The following is a 19,749-nucleotide window of genomic DNA, read 5'->3' on the forward strand; positions in this document are numbered from 1 at the left end:
GAGTGAATAGATTTGTTTTTGATAACTTCATCAAGGATAGTCACATTATTAAGTCTGACTAAATGTGCTACATGAGAAAACACTGGTAACTCGTTAAATGAAAGTATGTAGCCGTAATTCATGGATGGAGTTAATATATTCTAGCATGCGGTGACACTGTTATACATCACAGTATAGACAAGTTTCCCGGGCACTTCCGGTTTACTTCCTGTTTCTGCCAAGAACTTCCGGCGTAGCCGCACCGGCTGAGTAGTAGTGTAAACATGGCTTTGGAATGGCAACACTCGACCGAAAATCTTATTAAAAATGCTGTTTTGACCATTCCGCATCCAAGTAAGGTAACATCATGGGCGGACAACATGTCGATATGGCCCAGCATCACAACATCCAAGATATTTTCTTATTTTATTGATTCCATGGCGGTGGATGGGAATGCAATTAATAACCTGAAAAGCTCAGAGGCGTTTCAGTACCTCCATTCAGACAAAGTGGGCTGTGTACTTTTACACGATATGGGCAGTTTAATTTACCTAAAGGCCGATGTTCAACCAAGCCAGTCCGTTAACAATTCAGCGCATAACGCCTGGGTTTTGGTTACCAAGACGGGAGATGTGGAGACAGCAGGCTGTACCTGTATCGCCGGACCTGGACGTTCCTGTAGCCATGCAGCCGCCGTGCTTTGGAAGGTACGTTAGCCCATCTTATGCTTGTATTAAGATGTTTGTATGTATCCGTGTGTTAATCTGCGTAATAATGAGTAGACAGTGTTGACTTCCGCGAATGATAAGCCTTCCGTATTTGAGTGCAAATCTATAGCATTTTACCCCAAAACGGAGAAATGTTACTTCAGCCTATCTAATGATATATAATGCGGTTGGTGTGTGAACCAATCACAGACCAATATAAAACAAACACTAGGAACGATACTTTTAAACAGAACAAATCAAAACAAAAGAAAACGGTGTAATCCGTATGAAATGGGCAAATTTGCAACAAACCCTTTCTGGCTTTTGTTTATTTTATTTATTTTTATCAAACTGATTTATTTTATTTATCTATTTGCTTTTACTCATTTTTTTTATATTACTCACTTATCATTTATCACTTTATTAAATGTTATTTATTTATTTAATATTTAATTATATTTTCTTTTATTCTTTTATTATTCTTTTCATATTTTTCAAGATTTTTTTATATGTCTAAATAAATGCAGGCATTAAGGTGTTAAACATTGATGTTGATGGCTGCAGGCCCAGCTCATTAATTGTTTTGAAAAGTAACAAAAACGCTCTACCTTCATCATACCCTTGTTATTTTGATTTATAAAATGTTGTCTCTAAAAGAAGTCAATTGTGCTGTGATGCTCAAACCATTATTTAAAAAGTGTGTGATTTTGTTTCTATCTGTCTGCAGGTAGAAAATGCTGTGAGGCAAGGGAAGACAGGGCTTGCCTGCACTGATGTGCAGAATTGCTGGAATGCCGGGACAAAAAGCAATACTGGGCAGCAAAAAATCAGAGATGTGTCTTTCCGAAGACACAGCAGAAATAATCTATACCAACCAGCATCACAGCCATTAAGGAGTGAATGAAATTGTCCCTTTGTTATGGAATAGGATAAATAAAAATGAATTCATTTCTTCTCAAAAAAACAAATTGTTTATTGTCATGTGTCAATATTTACAATACAAGAAAAAGAATAGCACTCACACAAGTTTTTCTTAGGGTGTATTCACACCAGGAAAGTCCGATAGTTCACTTGCTTTGGTCCGGACCAAATAATTTTTTTTTTTTTTGGTACAGTTCGCTTTCACACTGCTCTTTTTGCAAGTGAACCTTATCAATAAATCACAACACCAGAAAGGGTACAATAACAATAAATTTACGCAGGTTTTCTAGCTGAAATTTATATATATATATATATATATATATATATATATATATATATATATGGTAACTTTATGTTAAGGATCAGAAATTAGACACTAATTAATGACTAATAACTGCATTTGTAAGTAACTTATGTACTTGTATGCCATTACAAATGCAGTAGTCATGAATTAGTGTCTAATTTCTGATCCTTAAAATAAAGTGTTACCATATATATATATATATATATATATATATATATATATATATATATATATATATATATATATAAGGAATATGTACAATTTAAATAAATAAAAACCTGCAGGTAACCCAGGTTTTACTTTTCATAGGGACTTACACCTCATGTGGCAGTCGGATGAGTCTGGACCTCATGTTTGCTAAAGCAGCACATATGATAAGAATCTTGTCCAACCTCGGGGTCATGGAGATGGGGACAGTTTGGGACAGAATTTTGAAGACTTTAAGTCTTCGGATTGCCCTCTCCACATGTATACGGACATTGGCCACTCGTCTAGTGCGCGTTACCTCCTCATTGGTCAATTGACCACGCTTGTGGGTAAAGGCAGGAATATTCAATTTCACCTTCCTTTCATGTAGTACATCTCGAATCGTGAAACCCCTGTCAGCCATTACCTCATCACCAGGCCTTAGGGCCTCCAGAAACCCACTGTTTATAGTGATGAACTTATCACTGCTTTTACCAGCATAGGCCTCTGATATAAACATTATCAGCCCATGAGGTGACACAGCAACAAGATATTTGGCAGTATTCGTTCCCTTGTAATGACTGAAAGTGGCACTCCTACAGTTAAGGTTTGTAGCTCTCTGAATAGCCGTTTCAGCACAATCGATGATGCAAGTGGTCTGGGGGTGGTTCTTTTTAAAGGATGGTGGCATGTTAGCACGAATAACACTTCTTGGCAGCCAGGCAACCATGGGCTCAAGCTGCTCACCCAATGTATCAATCCAGTGAGCAATCACCTTACTTACTTCACCTTTAGACACTTTAAAGCGCTTTGCCACATCCCCTAACACAAGGTTCAGTTTCAGTTTCATGAGGGTCATCAGTATTTGGTCAACAACAGGAATACTACATGATGGTTTACTAAATGGCAACATTGTTTTCACCAAAGTAAAAAAATATAATAGACGCAGTCCTGTGTACAGCAGCGAGGTATCATCATCCAGGAGCATATCATCAGCCACAGTCTGAACCCCAGTCTGCGTCGATTTGTTCACGTGGTCCAACTTTGCCGCGTAGCTGTGGTCAGTTTTTGTTAGGTCCTCCCATTGTGTTGCAGCATCTTTAAACTTCGGCTCGATGCACACTTCTAAAAGACAAACAGCATCAACTATAAATGTATATACCCTACTAACACAGGACAGAGACACATATATCAACAGTCGAACTTATGCTGCAAACTTTAGCTAACCAGAAAAATATCAAGATACACTTACCATCCGATTGCGTGTCACTTGTGTTTCTGTCGAGTTTACGTCTCTTTTGCTGGGGAGGTCGCTCGTATCCCAAAAAAAGTTCCGGGAAAGGGTTTTCCTCTGTGGGCTTTTTATTAATGAAGTGATAAGAACAAACAAACAGTCTTTTGGGCGGATTCTTCAACTTCAAAGCCGCTAGCCACTTCCGAGATTCAACATCTGTTTTTGGTTTCTCATACAACGCATACGGGGGAGCACATCCACATTGGCGCCTTGTAGATGGTTGATGGTCGAAACATTCTCCCTCCGACCAAACATTCAGCAATCGCCACGAGTTGTTACAACCGCGAACAGCACAATATGTCCCGGAGCCGTGTCGGCGTGTAACACCATCCATAGTTTACCTTTTCTGCACGCTAACCAAAGAAGACAGTAAAAGACGCTAACTCGCTAACCGGAAGTGCTTGGCAGACACAACCGGAAGTCGTTGGCAGAGTGAACGGCTAATGGCGGCCCGCCTATTTCACTCAGGAAACTTGTCTATACAATGGAATATTTAGAAGCCGCACCAGCTTTATACCAGAGAAATGCCAGCACCACACAGAACAGAGATCAAAGCTAAAACCAAAAAAAGGTGGGTACAAATATTTTAAAATATTTATTATTTAGTTGATGTTTTTTGGCATAGCATTACACTTCACATGAGTATATATACATAGACATTTTTCTAATTAAAAATACTATAATGAGAGTATAAGTTTAGATAGATAGATAGCCTATAATAATATTAATAATAACAAATATAGATCATTATTGTTATTATAAATATTGTGATGAGAGACTATATGTATGTTGTTATGTATAAATTTAAATGAATAAAAATAATTGTATAAGTTGGTATTTTTATTATTATTATTATAAAAAGGTCCAGTGGCTTTCCATAGTAGAACTCTAGGATTCTTGACTCAATTTTAAAGAATGTTTTATGCCAAAAACGTTTTTCTATATAAGGCGAAATGTCTTAAAGGATTGCATAATACTTTCATTTTTAATGTTTATTTCATTTTCTGTCTAATGATAAAGTACATTCACGAGCTGTTTAACTCATTGAATTCAAATTACAATTTTAATTAAACAAAATTAATGAATTAAAACTAAATCCATAAAATGATCCCATGATAGGACCCCTAAAAGGTTCTACATGAAGCACCTTGATGGAACCTTTAAAGATTCTTTATAGAACCTTTCCGTTTAAGAGTGTAAATAAACTTGCTTTCAATTAAAATGACTAATGAGTGTCCATTCATGTGTCATGGTTTCCCCTAAAAAACATCAACTAAATTTTAAACTTAAGTGCATTTTTAAAATATAGACTGATGAGTAACTATAGAATCTTTCACATTAGATGAGCTGATGTCTGTCTCAGTATTTGATGGTCGTAGCGTGCTGAGCATCCAGTGCCATGTGGACAGGGCAGATTAACAAGTCCACAGTTTGCAGCCTTCTCCCAGCATGACTGCTTGTAAATGGTACTCTCATTGCAAAAAAAAACAACAACCTTATTTGCTCCATTCCCTTTGAAAGAGAGCAAACACTAATGATCTCCAGCACTGGTGACAAATGAATTAATTGTGCGATAAGATTTTGCCTTTTCAGGGTTTAGCAGTGAACAGTGGTGCTGGTCAATAGCTCAGCTGGTCGAGTGTGCAGGAATGCTGAAGGAGTGTTATCCACTGAGGTTTATATAAGAGATATATAACAAATCACGGTTTGTTTATGTCTTGACAACATTGGTTAGGATCCCTTTGAAAGGTACTGCTCACTGACTGTAAGTTACTGTTTACAAGCTAAAAGTATTTAGAAAATGTTGACCGCTAACCTGCAGTGGATGAGAAAAACATTTTACTGTAGGCAGATATAATCTGCGATGTAAGATGAAATGCTGACTTCTACAGAATACACTACATATTTTATTCTGATGGTTAAAAAGCAACATATTTGATTCACTTCTTAAACGGTTAAAATAGCATTTTCTTTGTGTCGCCTGTATTCTGAATAGCAGTGTTCTGTTAAGAGTGTAACAAGTGTTAGCCAGTAAGGAGTCTATTTGAGTGTGAGTTGAAAACATTAACACAATCAGAGTATTCATGATTTCACTCAGTAGGGGCCATTCAGAATTATAAATGTATCTGGACACAGTTTGAGCAACACTGGTGGAGCAAAATGACATTTAAAAACATTGAAATATGCCCTTTTTTTAAATGCACAGAATCAGCTGGGTGTGTGAACGCACAGACTAAGATAACATTAAACAGACATAGTCTCCCCCCATTCGTTTTATACTCTATCTACAACTGAAGTATGCCGTCACTGAAAGGAAACCTGCTTATGACAATGTGATGAGAAAAAAACATGAAAGGCGGCCCCAGTGGGTCAGCCTACAGAACAGTCTTGCAGGTGTGCCTTTCCACTGACTAATGTGTTTATGATCACCTGGTGATTCACTTTGCCTGTTACCACAAGCCATTCCTCATAGCACAACTCCTACCAAGTGAGGTTAAACATTAGCCGAGAATATATGCCAAGACACAACAACAGCTTTTGACTGACATGTCTATGAAGTACAGTATAAATGAAAAATATAAAATGGCTTTATTTACCAAGCAAACACCAGAGTCCTACTGTGAAGTGGCCATATTTTTCTTTGAACCGGCATTAGGCTGACAAAAACAAACATTCACAGAAAACAACTCCATTAATATTTTATTATATGGCTCCCTTGTGAACGCTGAAGGTAAATCATGCATCAGAAATGAAAAGAGATATTTTTATGTGTGTGCTCGTATGCTACATCAGACATATCTTTGGTTCTCCGCACGAAAAGTTAACACACATCTTTGGTTTTTCATCTTTGTAATTAGCGATACGTACTGTGTTTATGAGGTACGGGACACGTTATTAATCACATCTGAAGTCCACCTCTTCACCCCGGCCCTGACTCTAGGACAATTTAGCACCTAATACACTCAACAGAAAACAGTCATGCTTCTGGAAAAGCACATACTAGTAAATTATTTAGTAGAATGTTGCAAATTAGAGAGCTTGTCCCATCCATCACTTATATTTAGTGAAACATGTATACAGGGCAAGCGTGCACAATGTTAACATTGAGTGCATTACATGCTAAAAGCCAGAGGCTAGCTAAAACCTCTCTGTATTTTACTGTTCTGTCACAAGTAATTCGTCAAGACTAATTATGAATGATCTTCCTTGGAGTGTTACGTGTGCTCTCCATGAAGGCTTATTCTGCTAAAGGTTATTGGCATGCTTCATTGTGCCTCGGCCCACATTACAAAGTACAAATGTCGTTGTACTTTTTGGCTTGGTGGGAATGACACTTGAAAGGGTCCTGTGTGCACCTTTAAGGAAAAATCTGTTCGGCTCAAAGCGGATGAAGACTAAAGCAGAGACAGAGTATATGTGACATTAACACAGGAGAGGCCTCATTAAATTTGCATTAAATTAAATATTAAATAATAAGCAGCAGAACCAAACATTACACTGCACGAATATTATTCTCTCTTATCGCGAGTGTTCAAATATTACATTTATAATTTGCTCTGATTTATTCCCGTACCATGTCAACGCCTCAACATGACAACCTGTCATCATCCGCTCCATTTGAGTGACAGCCCATCAATCTTTTCCACCCACCCATAGGGGGAAATGTGATGCTTGTCAAAATAGAATTTGTCTTTGGACATTTTTCAAATCTGTGCCACTGCAAATGCAAAATAATAACTCTAGACATATGATGTAAGATTGACGTGGTTTTAAATTAAAAAAAAAAAAAAAGCGCATGACTGTGTAACTAGATTAAAATGATTCATGAGACTTGAATTAACAAATATATGTTTCTTCTTTCGCATCTTTTATTAGATTGCCTAAACGCTTATGTGCTCTGGGAACACCTTCAAAACAACAACAAAAATCTCACTTAGCCTATAGGAGGAGCTATTATGCCCCCACATCTTCACTATTCATTTTTCATACTACAATACTCTTTCTCCATTAAAACGTGAATTCTAGCAATAAGATGCAATTTAAACCTCAAACTACACATATACTCCCAGGCCCACAATACATTCTTTTCATTACTTCAAGGTTTTATATGCCCATATATGCCCACTTGAGCAGCAATAGAATCCTCCAGATCCAGCTCCATATGGCATGCAGCTGCAGATGACTGCTCGGAGTGCCTATGAATTGTGGCTGTACTCTTCAGAGAGGCGGCAGCTATCTGTGGGAGGTCATGGTACAGAGACATCCTCTGAGTTCCATACTGAAGTACGCGGGGTGATCGGGGTCAAGGATACCATAGCAGGTGGAGGCTCTATCACCTCCCCCTGTGAGGGAGACATGTGAATGATGCATGGCAGATACCATACTCCCTTCAGGTCATTTGTCAAGCATAAAAAGCTGAACAATTTACTTTAGAAATATTTCGTTTATAAATTAAAAATCTGACTGACTGAGAGAGATTTCCTGAACACGTGTCTACACTACAGCTCAAAAATTTAGCGCTGGTAAGATTTTTAAATGTGTTCGAAAGAAGTCTTTTATGCTCACCAAAGCTGCATTTATTTGATCAAAAAACAATAAAACGGTAACACTTTACAATAAGGTTTCATTTGTTAACATTAGTTAATGTATTAATTAACATGAACTACCAATGAGCAATACATTAATACTTGTTAATGTTAGTTAATAAAAATACAAGGTCATTGTTTGTTCATGTTAATTCGCAAAGCTTTAACTAATGTTAACAAATAAAATGTTTGATTTTAATCATATAAATGTTGAAATTAACATGAACTAAGATTAATGAATGCTGTAGAAGTATTGTTCATTCTTAGTTTATGTTAACTGATAACTAATGTTAACTAATGACACCTTATTGTAAAGTGTTACCAATAAAACAGTAGTATTATGAAATTAACATGAACTAAGATTAATGAATGCTGTAGAAGTATTGTTCATTCTTAGTTTATGTTAACTGATAACTAATGTTAACTAATGACACCTTATTGTAAAGTGTTACCAATAAAACAGTAGTATTATGAAATTAACATGAACTAAGATTAATGAATGCTGTAGAAGTATTGTTCATTCTTAGTTTATGTTAACTGATAACTAATGTTAACTAATGACACTTTATTGTAAAGTGTTACCAATAAAACAGTAGTATTATGAAATATAATTAAAACATTCAACAAAATGTTTTAAAATGTGACATGTGATGGCAAAGCTGAATTTTATTTCAGTCCTCCGTGTCACTGGTCCAACTCGACCCGCTTCGAGCGGGATACGAACTGTGGTCTCTGGCGTGGGAGGCAGGCGCTCTAACAAGGACGCTAAAGACTGCAGCCGCTAGCGTGCCTCTTGAGGCCAGGCGAGTCAGGTTTAAACGCACAGCTCTTACTGGCCTATGTCTGTTACAGTCACCCCCTAAACCTCACTCCCATCCTGGTCAACAAATGTAACTGGGCCTACTCCACCCACTCCGAGCGGGATTAGAACCGTGGTCTCCGGCGTGGGAAGTGGGCTTACTAACAAGAATGCCACAGACTGCAGCTGATAGTGTCAGGCGAGACAGCTCTTACCGGCCAAAGTCCATTATACAAACTAGTGAAATATTTCTTATTAGTAAAACAGTTGAAAATGCTGTAATACTTTTGTGGAAACAGTGATACATTTTCAGGATGCTTTCATGAATAAAAAGTAAACAAAAATAACAATAACAACAACAAAATTTTTTTTTGTATTATTTGAAATAGAAATCTTTTAGCCAGTCATGTCTTCATTCTATCGGGCTCATCTTGTACTCTGATGTATTGAGCATATGACCTTTTATTATATATGTATGCGTGTGAGAGTATGGCTGAGGGCTGATGGATGTGCACATGGAGACACTGCTGGAGTTGTGATCTCCCACCAGATGTGTCCGAGCCGAAGGGAGAAGCTCCACACGGCCTGTCAGAAGCAGACTTCTTTAAGAGGAGACACAGGTGTTTGCCCCCAGAAATCCAAGAGAAATAAACTGTCAGGAAGATGGTCAGAGGCAAAAAGCATGGTAGGAGGAAAGGATCCGATTGCCAGATGATTCCTTAAAATGGACTAATTTATTCAGTAATTACGATGTGATGCTAAATCACTCCATTGACGTTGGTGAATTGACACAAGCAGGATTTTAGTGAAATTATAAAACAGCTTGCTTTAAAGTTTGGCAAAGCCACCATACACTATATGATTTCATTGTCATGACACTTTTGATTGATAGACCTTTAGCTTTTGATGAATTACCACTCATGTTGCTCAAAGTACGGTTATGTATCAAGTGTCAATTTCTTATTCCCTACAAAACACAACTCGTACACTAATATTCTCAAGCAAATTCGACCTTTTGAATAGGCATAATACTTTGCCCCGGGAAGCATTGTAACTGCTTTTCATTGCATTGTTGGAAGAATGCATTAACATTTTCTTCCCGGTTGCACACACAGAGCTCTGCCAATTATATTACAAGAGATGAGATAAGTAATAACATATCTAAGTCTTCCTGTACTTATACAATGCTTTTTCACAAAGGTAATTGCTTTATTTTCATGCAAAACACCCGTGTGGCCTGCGTGTTATTTTCATCAAGTTGCGTCTTTGTCTGTAGGGCACAAGCAAAGCAGGACTGAGAGTAATTTTGAGCTCCTACTTTGCAGTTAACACTAAAATGCATTAAAGCAATAAAAATGATGTGAAGGTCCATATTTCCTCGGGCTGTGTTGCTGCGTGTCTGGACCCATTTGTCTCTTGGTCAGATCCATTAGTTTGGCTGTGCAGCGATCAACACGGCCAGCATCTTCAAATATTTCTTTGCAATGTGTGATGTGTAAAGGCATCATAACCAGCCCCATGAAAACCAGCTTAAAATATTGTCTAAACGGTTTCCTTTGAATAGATGCACTGTTAGCATACAAAAGCCATGTCTCGTAACTAAGGTCAAGAGTCTGAACTGCCAGAGACATACTGCTGTTTGTTACAGTTTAATGTCTCACATGGTCTTGCCAGATAAAGCTGTCAGAAATCACTTTAGTCTTTTGAAATTTTAATTCTGCATATATCTGAGCAGATCAGAAAGATCATTCCTCACAACATCTTTGATATTAGCATCACCAGCGAGGCCTGTTGACAGTCCATCATTAGGTCTGTCATGGCATCCGTCCTGAATGGAAATTTGGTTGCTAATATTATTCAGTGTCTGCTCAAGAAAATGAACTTTCATCGCTTTGTGCACATGTTTTAACAACCTCACAAAGAGCATGGCATGTCATTTTATTAAAATGAGAAGTGTGCTTAAAAAAGTGCTCCCAAGAATGACAATGTGCATGAGTGCAAAGAACAGATTCAATGAGCTGTTACATTCCTGTTTGAGTGCCTCTACAGTTCACAGGATCATTCCGAAACAAAGATTAATATCTACACTGCACCGTCCAAAGAGTGAGCAATAACATATACTTAGTATGCATATAGCTGTCAGTGTTTATGAAGCCTACATTATCCTGCTTATTACATGGCTACTCGACAAATATATACTTAGACATACAATATTGATTTGAGTCATTAATATAAAAAATTGTTCATTAGAATTGTTCAAAGAATACGAAACAAGCGATGTTGTAACAATACGAACACTGCAACAATATTACAGAGACATTAATAGGCCTACCGAAGTAGCCTGAGGTAGTTTTGCGTCTGAATTAAACAAGGGATAGTGAGTTCACGCTGTGACATGAGTGCTGCTTCTTAGCATTGTGTCTTAGGCTCTTATGGACTCGCTTAAAGTCACCATGAATTCATACTTTTTATGGAATATTGCGGTGTTTATTATAACTGATTTATCTCTGATGACGTGTTTACTGGTGCGAGGGCAGGACAACCTGTCACTCACACGATGAACACAATAGCAAACCAATGAATTCCCGATGGACAAAATCAAGTCCCGCCCTATTTTTCTTGTCCAAAAAGAAGTTTCACTTTGATATACATCACAATAGGGAAGAATAGTCTATCGCAACTTCCATTTAATGCCGAGTTTAAGTGATCATCTACCTCTGAAGTTCGATTCCAGTAGCCTACATTGATGTGACGGTCACAACAGGAAAATCGCAGGACATCTCGAAACACACATAAATTCTTTCATCCAGTCACTGCGAATTCATTATTTCAAGGTACTGGTAGCTACGAAATAAAAGTGCATTTTTGATGAAAGTAGCTCCGCCCGGTTTCGGTTAATCAGATTGCAATGTCAATGGTTTGATGCAGTGACTGACCAATAAGAATCAAGGATTCCATAAGTAAATTATTCTAGCTCAAACAGTAGATGGTGCAAGCAATACCAAAAACACGGGTTGAAAAGTAGATTGTCTGGATAAAACTGGCCACCAAATTCATAAATGTAAGTAGGACGTTTGTAGATATTGTGTAGATATTCAAAGTCTAAATGAGACAAAACTAGATGGTACATTTCAGATTATGACATCAAACTAATACATTGAAATGAAATAGAAACGTCCAACAGTGTTATAGCCCACAGCATCACTGAAAGATATAACATGACGATGTGGAATATTCTTGACCTTCAATAATCAGCGAGACCTTGCAGAAGTTTGGTCAAGCAAAATAAAGATATGGAGACTCAGATAATTGCAAACACAAGCACATGGTCTCACTACTACAAGCTCATCTTAGAAATCGCAGCTATTTATCATCGACAGACATCCGAGCCATCACTGGGCTCTTTACGAAAAAACCCATTAAGTATTCTCAGAGAATGGTCTCATTTCCATAAAATATTCTTTGTCAAAACCCCAAAATGTGCAAATGAAACAGGCATTGAGATATGATAGCAGAGCCCCGAGAGCTGCCGTAAATGACCTCAATTAGGCACTTAAAGCACAAGAAGGTGCCTCGCATCGCAGGCCCTTTGAATGACAAGCCGTCACGGAAGCCATTTTTCTTTGGGCCTTTCTCACCTTGATGAGCACTTTGAATTTGTAAATCAATGAGGAGAGAGAGCGCGTGTAAGCGCCAAGAGATACTAGGAGCCCGCCGTGTTCAATGAGTGAATTGTTTGCCTGGGTCTCCATTACCACTCTCTCTGGGAGCCGTGGCCGGGATTAATCTGTCAAAAGGGGGCGATTTAGCATTGATGAATATGACATGTGACCATTGATGATGTTGATTTTATCTCTGGAGATTAGCAAGATTTACTTCAGATGGGTAATAACGTCATTGGCTTGATGCAGTGGATCTGTTTATGAGCTGATTAAATCGTGGAGCTCCTGCTTCATTTCATGCCATTTGGTTTATGGCTTCATTACTGCAATCACAAAAGCTGTGGTCATTTCCACCTCCTGTGTCAACATAAATCACTCTTGAAGATAGCTGCTATTTGTCGGAGCGGAGCACCTTTGGGTGAAGACGATTATCTGAGCTACGCAAAATAAGTTTTGTACTTTACAAGGTTAAATGAAAGCTGTTTTAAATGGTCTAAACAACTAGGAGGCCAGTTGCTAGACTGTTTAAACAAAGCTTTCTCATTTGAAAGATTGCAATGATAATCGCCCTCATCGCAGCTAAAAAGGATTTTGTCTCAATCACATAATCCCATAAATCAAGCCACTCTCATGAGAGAAAGATATAATTGTCTGTGACTTATGTCTAGAAGTTTAGCATTTGCGTGGCACTCACATATTGACACAGCTGTTGCTCAAAGCATAGGATTGCTATGTCAGACTACAGCGTGTCTGTTTATTTTATCCCACGCCTAGTAATTACATTGGTGTCAGTAGTAATTTTGTGCTGTTTAATAAAAGAGTGAAGTGTAAATCAGTGGTGGCAATCCAGGTGTCCTCTAAAGTCCAGCTTTGAGTGGTAAGTGGGTTTATAGCAGCTCCAGTAAAAGGGTAAATTCAGAGCAGGAAGGCCTTGTGTGTCAGCGTACCTTGGCACAGCCTCCTCAGCATGGTCCATAAATCAGCCATGCATCTCTACCAATGCAATTAGTTTTTTTAGCACCTCTGGCATGAAACCTGAGGTGTGGCTATGCCCTGTACACATGATAATTATGTTTGAAGTCAGAGACCCCAGTACTGTGTGTGAAATAATAATAGCGTAGTTTTAAAATGAACTTACTTTTTTGCCCTTCCAATAATTTAATATGATCCTCTGACTTAATAAAATCCCAGAGCTTTAGTTTTAAAGACATTGCTCTGTTTTACAACAAAGCTGATATTCAGAAAACACTTTGTCGAAAAATACAATAACGCAAATCAAAGCAAACATCTGAAAATTCATTTTAAATTGATTTTTTTTTTTAAATGTTTTATAGCTGGGGTGTTTGAGGCATGGAAAATATATGTTAAACTTTATTTAGCTTATTATCAGTTCTTATAAGATTGAAGAAAAAAAAGAAAAGAAACTTTGAATACTTTTAAAGTATGTTTTTGAGCTAGCAAAAGAGCCTTGGTGTCTTGTAGACCCCTAACAAAACATGAGGGTGAACACTTTAAATTTGATAAAAGTCATGTGGAATGTTGTCTTGTTGATCTATGAAATGTTTCCCCTCTCAAATAAGGCTATGGCCTCAAATTCATCTCCTATAACAAGCAGTTGTTGTCACAGGTTAATAAGGCATTCCAGTCCTCCTCTTTTCCACATTGTGGTTGCCTGGCACCTTACACGAGACCACTGTGGAAGGTATTCACTTTATTTATCGCCCTTATAAACATGCTCATTTGCAGGGCTGATCAGTGGTGTAAGTCATGCTTTACTACCAGGCAGTGCAGTTCTGTTCCTCTTTATACTTCTTAGCCACAGTGAACAGCAGTGGAAGAAGGCATGCGGGGTAATTTATGCACACATGTGCCTGCTAGCTCCTCTGATGACAGGCCCGGGAGGAGGGGCACATGATGAATGGCTTTCCATCGGGGACCTCCTTACAGCCACCATGATGTGGGTAAAAATGGAAATTGCTCTCTTTCACCGTCATTACATCAGTTTAAAGCTTGTGTGGGCCTCCTGAACATAGTCTAGTTGCTCCGCGTCTATGACATTTCTGGGCGGGTTGAAGTTTTCCATCTTTAATGAACTGCTTTAGGAGTGTAAATACAATCATTAATTAATCTTAAATCATTAGTTATAACTTTAGTTAATAAAACTCATGTAGGCCTAGTTCGTAAATGTATAGGCCTAGCTTAGGTCTGTTATTGTAAGTTCCTATCAGGGGTTAATTGTCATCTCTCCCAAAATTTAAATTAAAACAAAAATAAAAACAAAATTAATAAATAAACTATTGGATATTCAACTTAACTGTTGTTAAAAACGATATATAGGCTAAGTTTAGTCGACTCATATGTGCAGTTTGTTTCGCGAAACAGTTAACAATGGGAAAAAATGCGCCGAAAATGTCGTCAGACGATTTGTACTACTACTTTATAGCCTATTTGATATTGCTATATTAAATTATATGTGAAATGTAGACTGCTTTGTGAATTTATGTAGGCTAGTTAAGACACGCAGTTAAGTATAGGCCTATTGCCTTATTCGTTACATGCGCATATTTCAGTTTTCCATCAGTAAAAAAAACAAAAAAACAATATAAAAGCACTTTTGCAAGAGTAAATATCTACGTTTTTTTATTCGTCTCGCAAACAAAAATATCAGTAGCCTAGAAATTTTTCTGTTCTTATGCGTTATCCTAGTTATTTAATTTAATTTAATGGAGCATTCGATAAATAGCCTATTTCTCTTGTTTTTATTTTTTATTACACGTTTTTTAAACTAATTACACTCGTGTTGATGAATTAAAGTTTCATATATATTTGTCAGTTTAAATAGTCTATGGACCACGCAAAATAAAAGAAATTGTTGAGGAAATAATTTGGTGATCAAACTAGATGGGCCCATAAAGAAAACACAAACCCTGCATTTTTTTTTCTAAGCTGGAAGCCGTAGTGTTTCATTAAATGACAGATATGATTTACAAGTCTAGTCGAATGACAATGTTCGTGTTTGCTCACTGAATGAAAATATTGCTGACCGTTTTAGGCTACTCTGGTATTTGACAAATAGTGTGTAGCTACTTCTACTCCTTGTGTGTATCTGTAAAAATCTCGTAAAAATATGTTTCGTTAATTCACATAAAACAGACTTAAACCTGGTATTGGGTAATCTACAATCATAAATGTCCTACAATTATATTAAATGAAAAATGTATGGTCAATCGTTTTTTTTTTTTTTAAATACAGTCTGTTTCCTATAATCTATTTATAAACAAAGCACTCGGCAATGTCTCTTTAGCGTTTCTAAAAACATAACTCATTGTCCACATAAGCCATTGACGGCTGCAGTTATAACTTATCCTACTGCAAACGAGCCTAGCATTATAAAATAAAATCTTGTTCAACAAAACCACAACAAATGCACGTTCAGAATTCAGCATTGCCGTTTATATTCTGAAATGATTATTCGATATATGGTGAGATGATGGACTGACAACATGATAAGAGTAGGCTATAAGATATTGAAAAAGAAAGTGAACACCGGTCGTGACATTCACCTAAAAGTTGTTCTGAAAACATTTTCTCTTTGTAAAAATATGAAAAAAGATGGTACAACCCCTTGATTAATTTATCGTCGCCAAGTAAGAAGAAATAAAGTGGCAATTTCTACATTTCGTTTTGTATTTAGAAATGAACTATTTTTTATTTGTAAACTTCAATGCATAAGTAGCCTAGTAATAAAATGAACCTGAAATTATTTCAAACGTGTTCTGGCGTCATTTCTTTAAAATCGTTACACCAAACTTCTTTCAATTCTGATTGCTGGGTCAGTCATTAAAAAAATAAGAATAATAAAATCTCTCAAGACACCGACGAATACACTCATAATTATTATTATTTTTTTTTTTTTTAAATCTTATTCGAAGTTAAATCGTTTAGTAGAATTGTAAACCCTGAAAAAGGCTGCAACCATGGACATTAGCTAGATGATTTGTATTTAAAACGGCTAAATCAATATAGGCTAATGACAGAATTTAGTTTGAGTTGAGTTTTTGTGATGTTTGGTTAATGAATACTGAAGACAGAAATATGGAACAGAATTGTTTCTTATTTTCCAGAATACATACAAAAAATACCAATTCTCTCTCCGTGGTGAACACCTGAAAAATAACGGCAATTTCAAATCATGTGGACAATTTGGGATTTAAGAAACAAACATGCATGTAAATTATCTTCTTTTCAATGAGACATTAAATAATAACGAACAATACAATCATAGCAATTCCAAATCAACATCCAACTGAAGACCCCTATTTTATTAGTACTCTAACATGTGTTTCACGTTATCTACAGAGTTCATGTAATGCACTTTTGAGTTTCTCAAATATTTTCATTTGTATTATTGTCCGCTTTAAGCTGACATAAATAAATACAGTGAGTCCACGGATCCAGTCCTTCAGTGGCGCGATGATATAAAAGTCTTTATATTTCAATCTTTATAATCTATAAATTTGGACAGAGTCTGTTTTTTTTTTTTTTTACTGGTATCCAAGCGCTGCTGCTGTGGTGAGTCTTTGACCGTACAGTGCATAAGGAGAATAATAAGGACCGGTCGCGGCAGGTACTGGAACCGGTGCGCCGGGAGTAGGCAACGGACTCTTTGAATACGGGTGATAGCGGCTGCTTAGTCCTAACGCATGATGCGGGCTCCTAAGTGCCAGTGTCCCGGGGCTCCCAGGGGCTCCTGAGGGTGGCATGTGCATATGGCATGCCATTGCTGCGGCGGCAGCATTAGCTAAAGATGATGAACTGGGATAACTCGATATAAACTTTTCGGTCCCGGTGAACGCGGTGTGCGTCCGCAGGTGGTTAAGAAGTTCTTCAGAGGATGAGAAACGCTTGTCACAAGGTCCGTTAGCTGACACCCAGTTACACACATGCGGAAGAGGGTCGTTGGGCAGCATGAACCCATAGGGATACAAAGGGTGTCCACCAAAAGATGGCGGCGAGGAGTGAACCCCGTGCATAGGGTGTGTCGGGTACATGAGTTGATATCCGGACTTCAAAGCAGCCGCAGCCGCCGAGTCGTGTGTGCAGGAAGCTCCGGCTGCACCGGCCAAGTGGCTGGCACAGTGGTAACTCAAGCAGTAAGGGTCTCTACAAAGGCTGGCTGACATTATGGATGGAGGGGATGCCCCGGCTAGGGGGCTTGAGCCAGCTTTACTGCAGCCCAGCGAGCTGGCGAGCTGTGCATTGACCAGACTTCCACCGTGGGGCAGGAAGTGTTGGGGATAGCCGGCGTAGGCCCCTGCTAAACTGCCATGGTACGTCATGCCAGCCGGGGGTAGAGGGAAAACAGTCTGGCCGGGTTTGTACGGAGAAACGGGGGCTACAAGTCCTGACCCCAGGACGGAGGCTGAGGATGAAGAGGTGACACACGAGGACTCCGACGTCGCTGCTTTGGATCCTGATGTGGTCTCCTGGTGCTGGTTGACCTCCACGTTAATTCCCGCACAGCTCACGCTTATCCTGCTATGGCTGATGCTGGTCGGTGCAGATCCATCCGAGGTGCAGTTTTTATTACAATCAGACTCTTTCTTTTCGTCTCTCTCTCCCTTTCCATCTGACGGCATCGGGGAAGCCGAAGTGCTGGAATTCGGGCTGCCAGTCCTGGGAGTGAATGGCTGGCAGGTGGCGCTAGGCACACGGAAACCAGATTTCTCTCCGTTCGACACCCCAGAAGACGAGTCCTTCTTATCCGATGGCTTGGAATACGGCTTGAAGCTGGATTTGTCTTCCACACCGATGTCACTCAGTTTTAAAGGGCCAGATTTCGACTCTTTATCGTTAGATCCGTTTGATGTTACCGAGGAGAGTTTGGAGGAGGGTGGAGGGTCCGGTTTACCGATCTGAGAGCACGTTTGCGCAAGAAGAGCCAGAGGACTTTTCTTGGCATCGAGCTGCGAGGACAGATAAAAATAAAGGACGTAAACACCACAAATATGTAAAAACACAATCATTACAAGGTATTTGTCTAAATAAACAACAAATAAAACTTCTCTAAACGACTCGTCGCTTCTATTTGAGCGTTTTGAGCGAGTCGATAATGTGCGCATCGCGCGAAACGGGCTGGAAGCCCGTGCCAAAAGCGCATTTACAATGTTAGCTGGATTAAAGAGAAAATTGGTCAAATTAAAATACGATGTTTGCTATTGGATTTTATTCATTTTATCCACCAGCTCCGCTACGTCTAATCCAAGATTATAGTAATACTCCGTCATTTCTCCGACAAAATAGAATGCGGACTTGTCAAATACACGAACAGATTATGAAACAGCGAAAACGCATCTTACCTCAATTGGACTAATCGGGGTGGATGGCAATGGCTGAAGATATTCAGGGTGTAAAATGTGTCCTGTGCGTGCAGTAAGCATTTTCAAAATCTTAATGGGAATTCGGTTAGCTTGCCGTAAAGGGTCCGAAGGAGGGACGGAATGGAGAAAAGGCTTGCTGACGACCGCGGAGTTGTTATTCCGAGAGCTGCTGCTGGTGCTTTCCCAGACTAGATCAGTATCACTATTTCTTGAAGCAGAAGCAGAAGGCGATGTGATCATGACCCAATTCTCATGTATTTTGTTGGGATTTCATTTATCAGATTAATAAATAAAAAAACACTATGCCGTAATCTTCTTTCAAATAGTAGAAATAAAGATAAATTGTATAATCCGCATGGAGCAAAGCGCGAGGCTATTGCAGATCCGGAACCGCGTGTGACACCAAAGGCATAGCGCGCGCTCTGTCTCTTCCCGTAGGTCCGCGCGATTGTCCTCCCAAACCAAGAACTGGTAGAAATTTTCACTTCAAAAGCAGCTGAATTAGTCCGAGATTAAAGCCCTTGCCGCCTTCCAATCAAATGGGACCCCGAGGTGATTGGAGGGTCAAGGGGATGTGACGTTCCTCCTCCTGCAAGCGCCTCTATTTTGACAACTTGGGGGAGGAGATTTTGCTCAATATGTAGGTTGTCGTACACGCCGATGTCTCTGTCAAAAATGAGATTTAAACTGCTCGCTATTCATTTTCACGAGCATGCTTCCATAATTTTGGAATTTTTTAAAAGAGAAAAATAATCCTCTCATACATTTAACTCTTTCGTCTCTTTTGTTGGCCAAGACTAAGCCCCATGTTTACTGATGATGATTAACACCATCAACAAAAACAGAATTAAAACATTAAAGTTTGGGAGATTCCTTTTTATTATTTTTATTATAGGCACATAGCTCTTTGTAGGCGAAGACCTACATTTTT

General features: G+C 38.5%; 2 protein-coding genes across 2 annotated transcripts; both read right to left on the reverse strand.

Moving 5' to 3' along the window:
• Positions 1–2,198: 2,198 nt before the first annotated feature.
• LOC130083041 (uncharacterized) lies at positions 2,199–3,872 on the reverse strand. The gene is made up of 2 exons (XM_056248003.1): positions 3,350–3,872; positions 2,199–3,222 (listed from the first exon to the last, which is right to left on the reverse strand). The coding sequence occupies exons 1-2, from the start codon at positions 3,723–3,725 to the stop codon at positions 2,225–2,227; spliced, it is 1,374 nt and encodes a 457-aa protein (XP_056103978.1). The 5' UTR covers positions 3,726–3,872; the 3' UTR covers positions 2,199–2,224.
• A 12,660-nt stretch (positions 3,873–16,532) lies between these two features.
• Positions 16,533–19,388, reverse strand: znf503 (zinc finger protein 503). Its single transcript, XM_056248105.1, has 2 exons — positions 18,798–19,388; positions 16,533–18,404 (listed from the first exon to the last, which is right to left on the reverse strand). Exons 1-2 carry the CDS (start codon positions 19,056–19,058, stop codon positions 16,983–16,985), a joined length of 1,683 nt encoding a protein of 560 aa, XP_056104080.1. The 5' UTR covers positions 19,059–19,388; the 3' UTR covers positions 16,533–16,982.
• Positions 19,389–19,749: the final 361 nt, after the last annotated feature.

Source organism: Rhinichthys klamathensis, unplaced genomic scaffold, assembly GCF_029890125.1.
Source record: "Rhinichthys klamathensis goyatoka isolate OS25496 unplaced genomic scaffold, OSU_Roscu_1.1 h1tg000053l_1, whole genome shotgun sequence".
Classification (NCBI taxonomy): domain Eukaryota; kingdom Metazoa; phylum Chordata; class Actinopteri; order Cypriniformes; family Leuciscidae; genus Rhinichthys; species Rhinichthys klamathensis.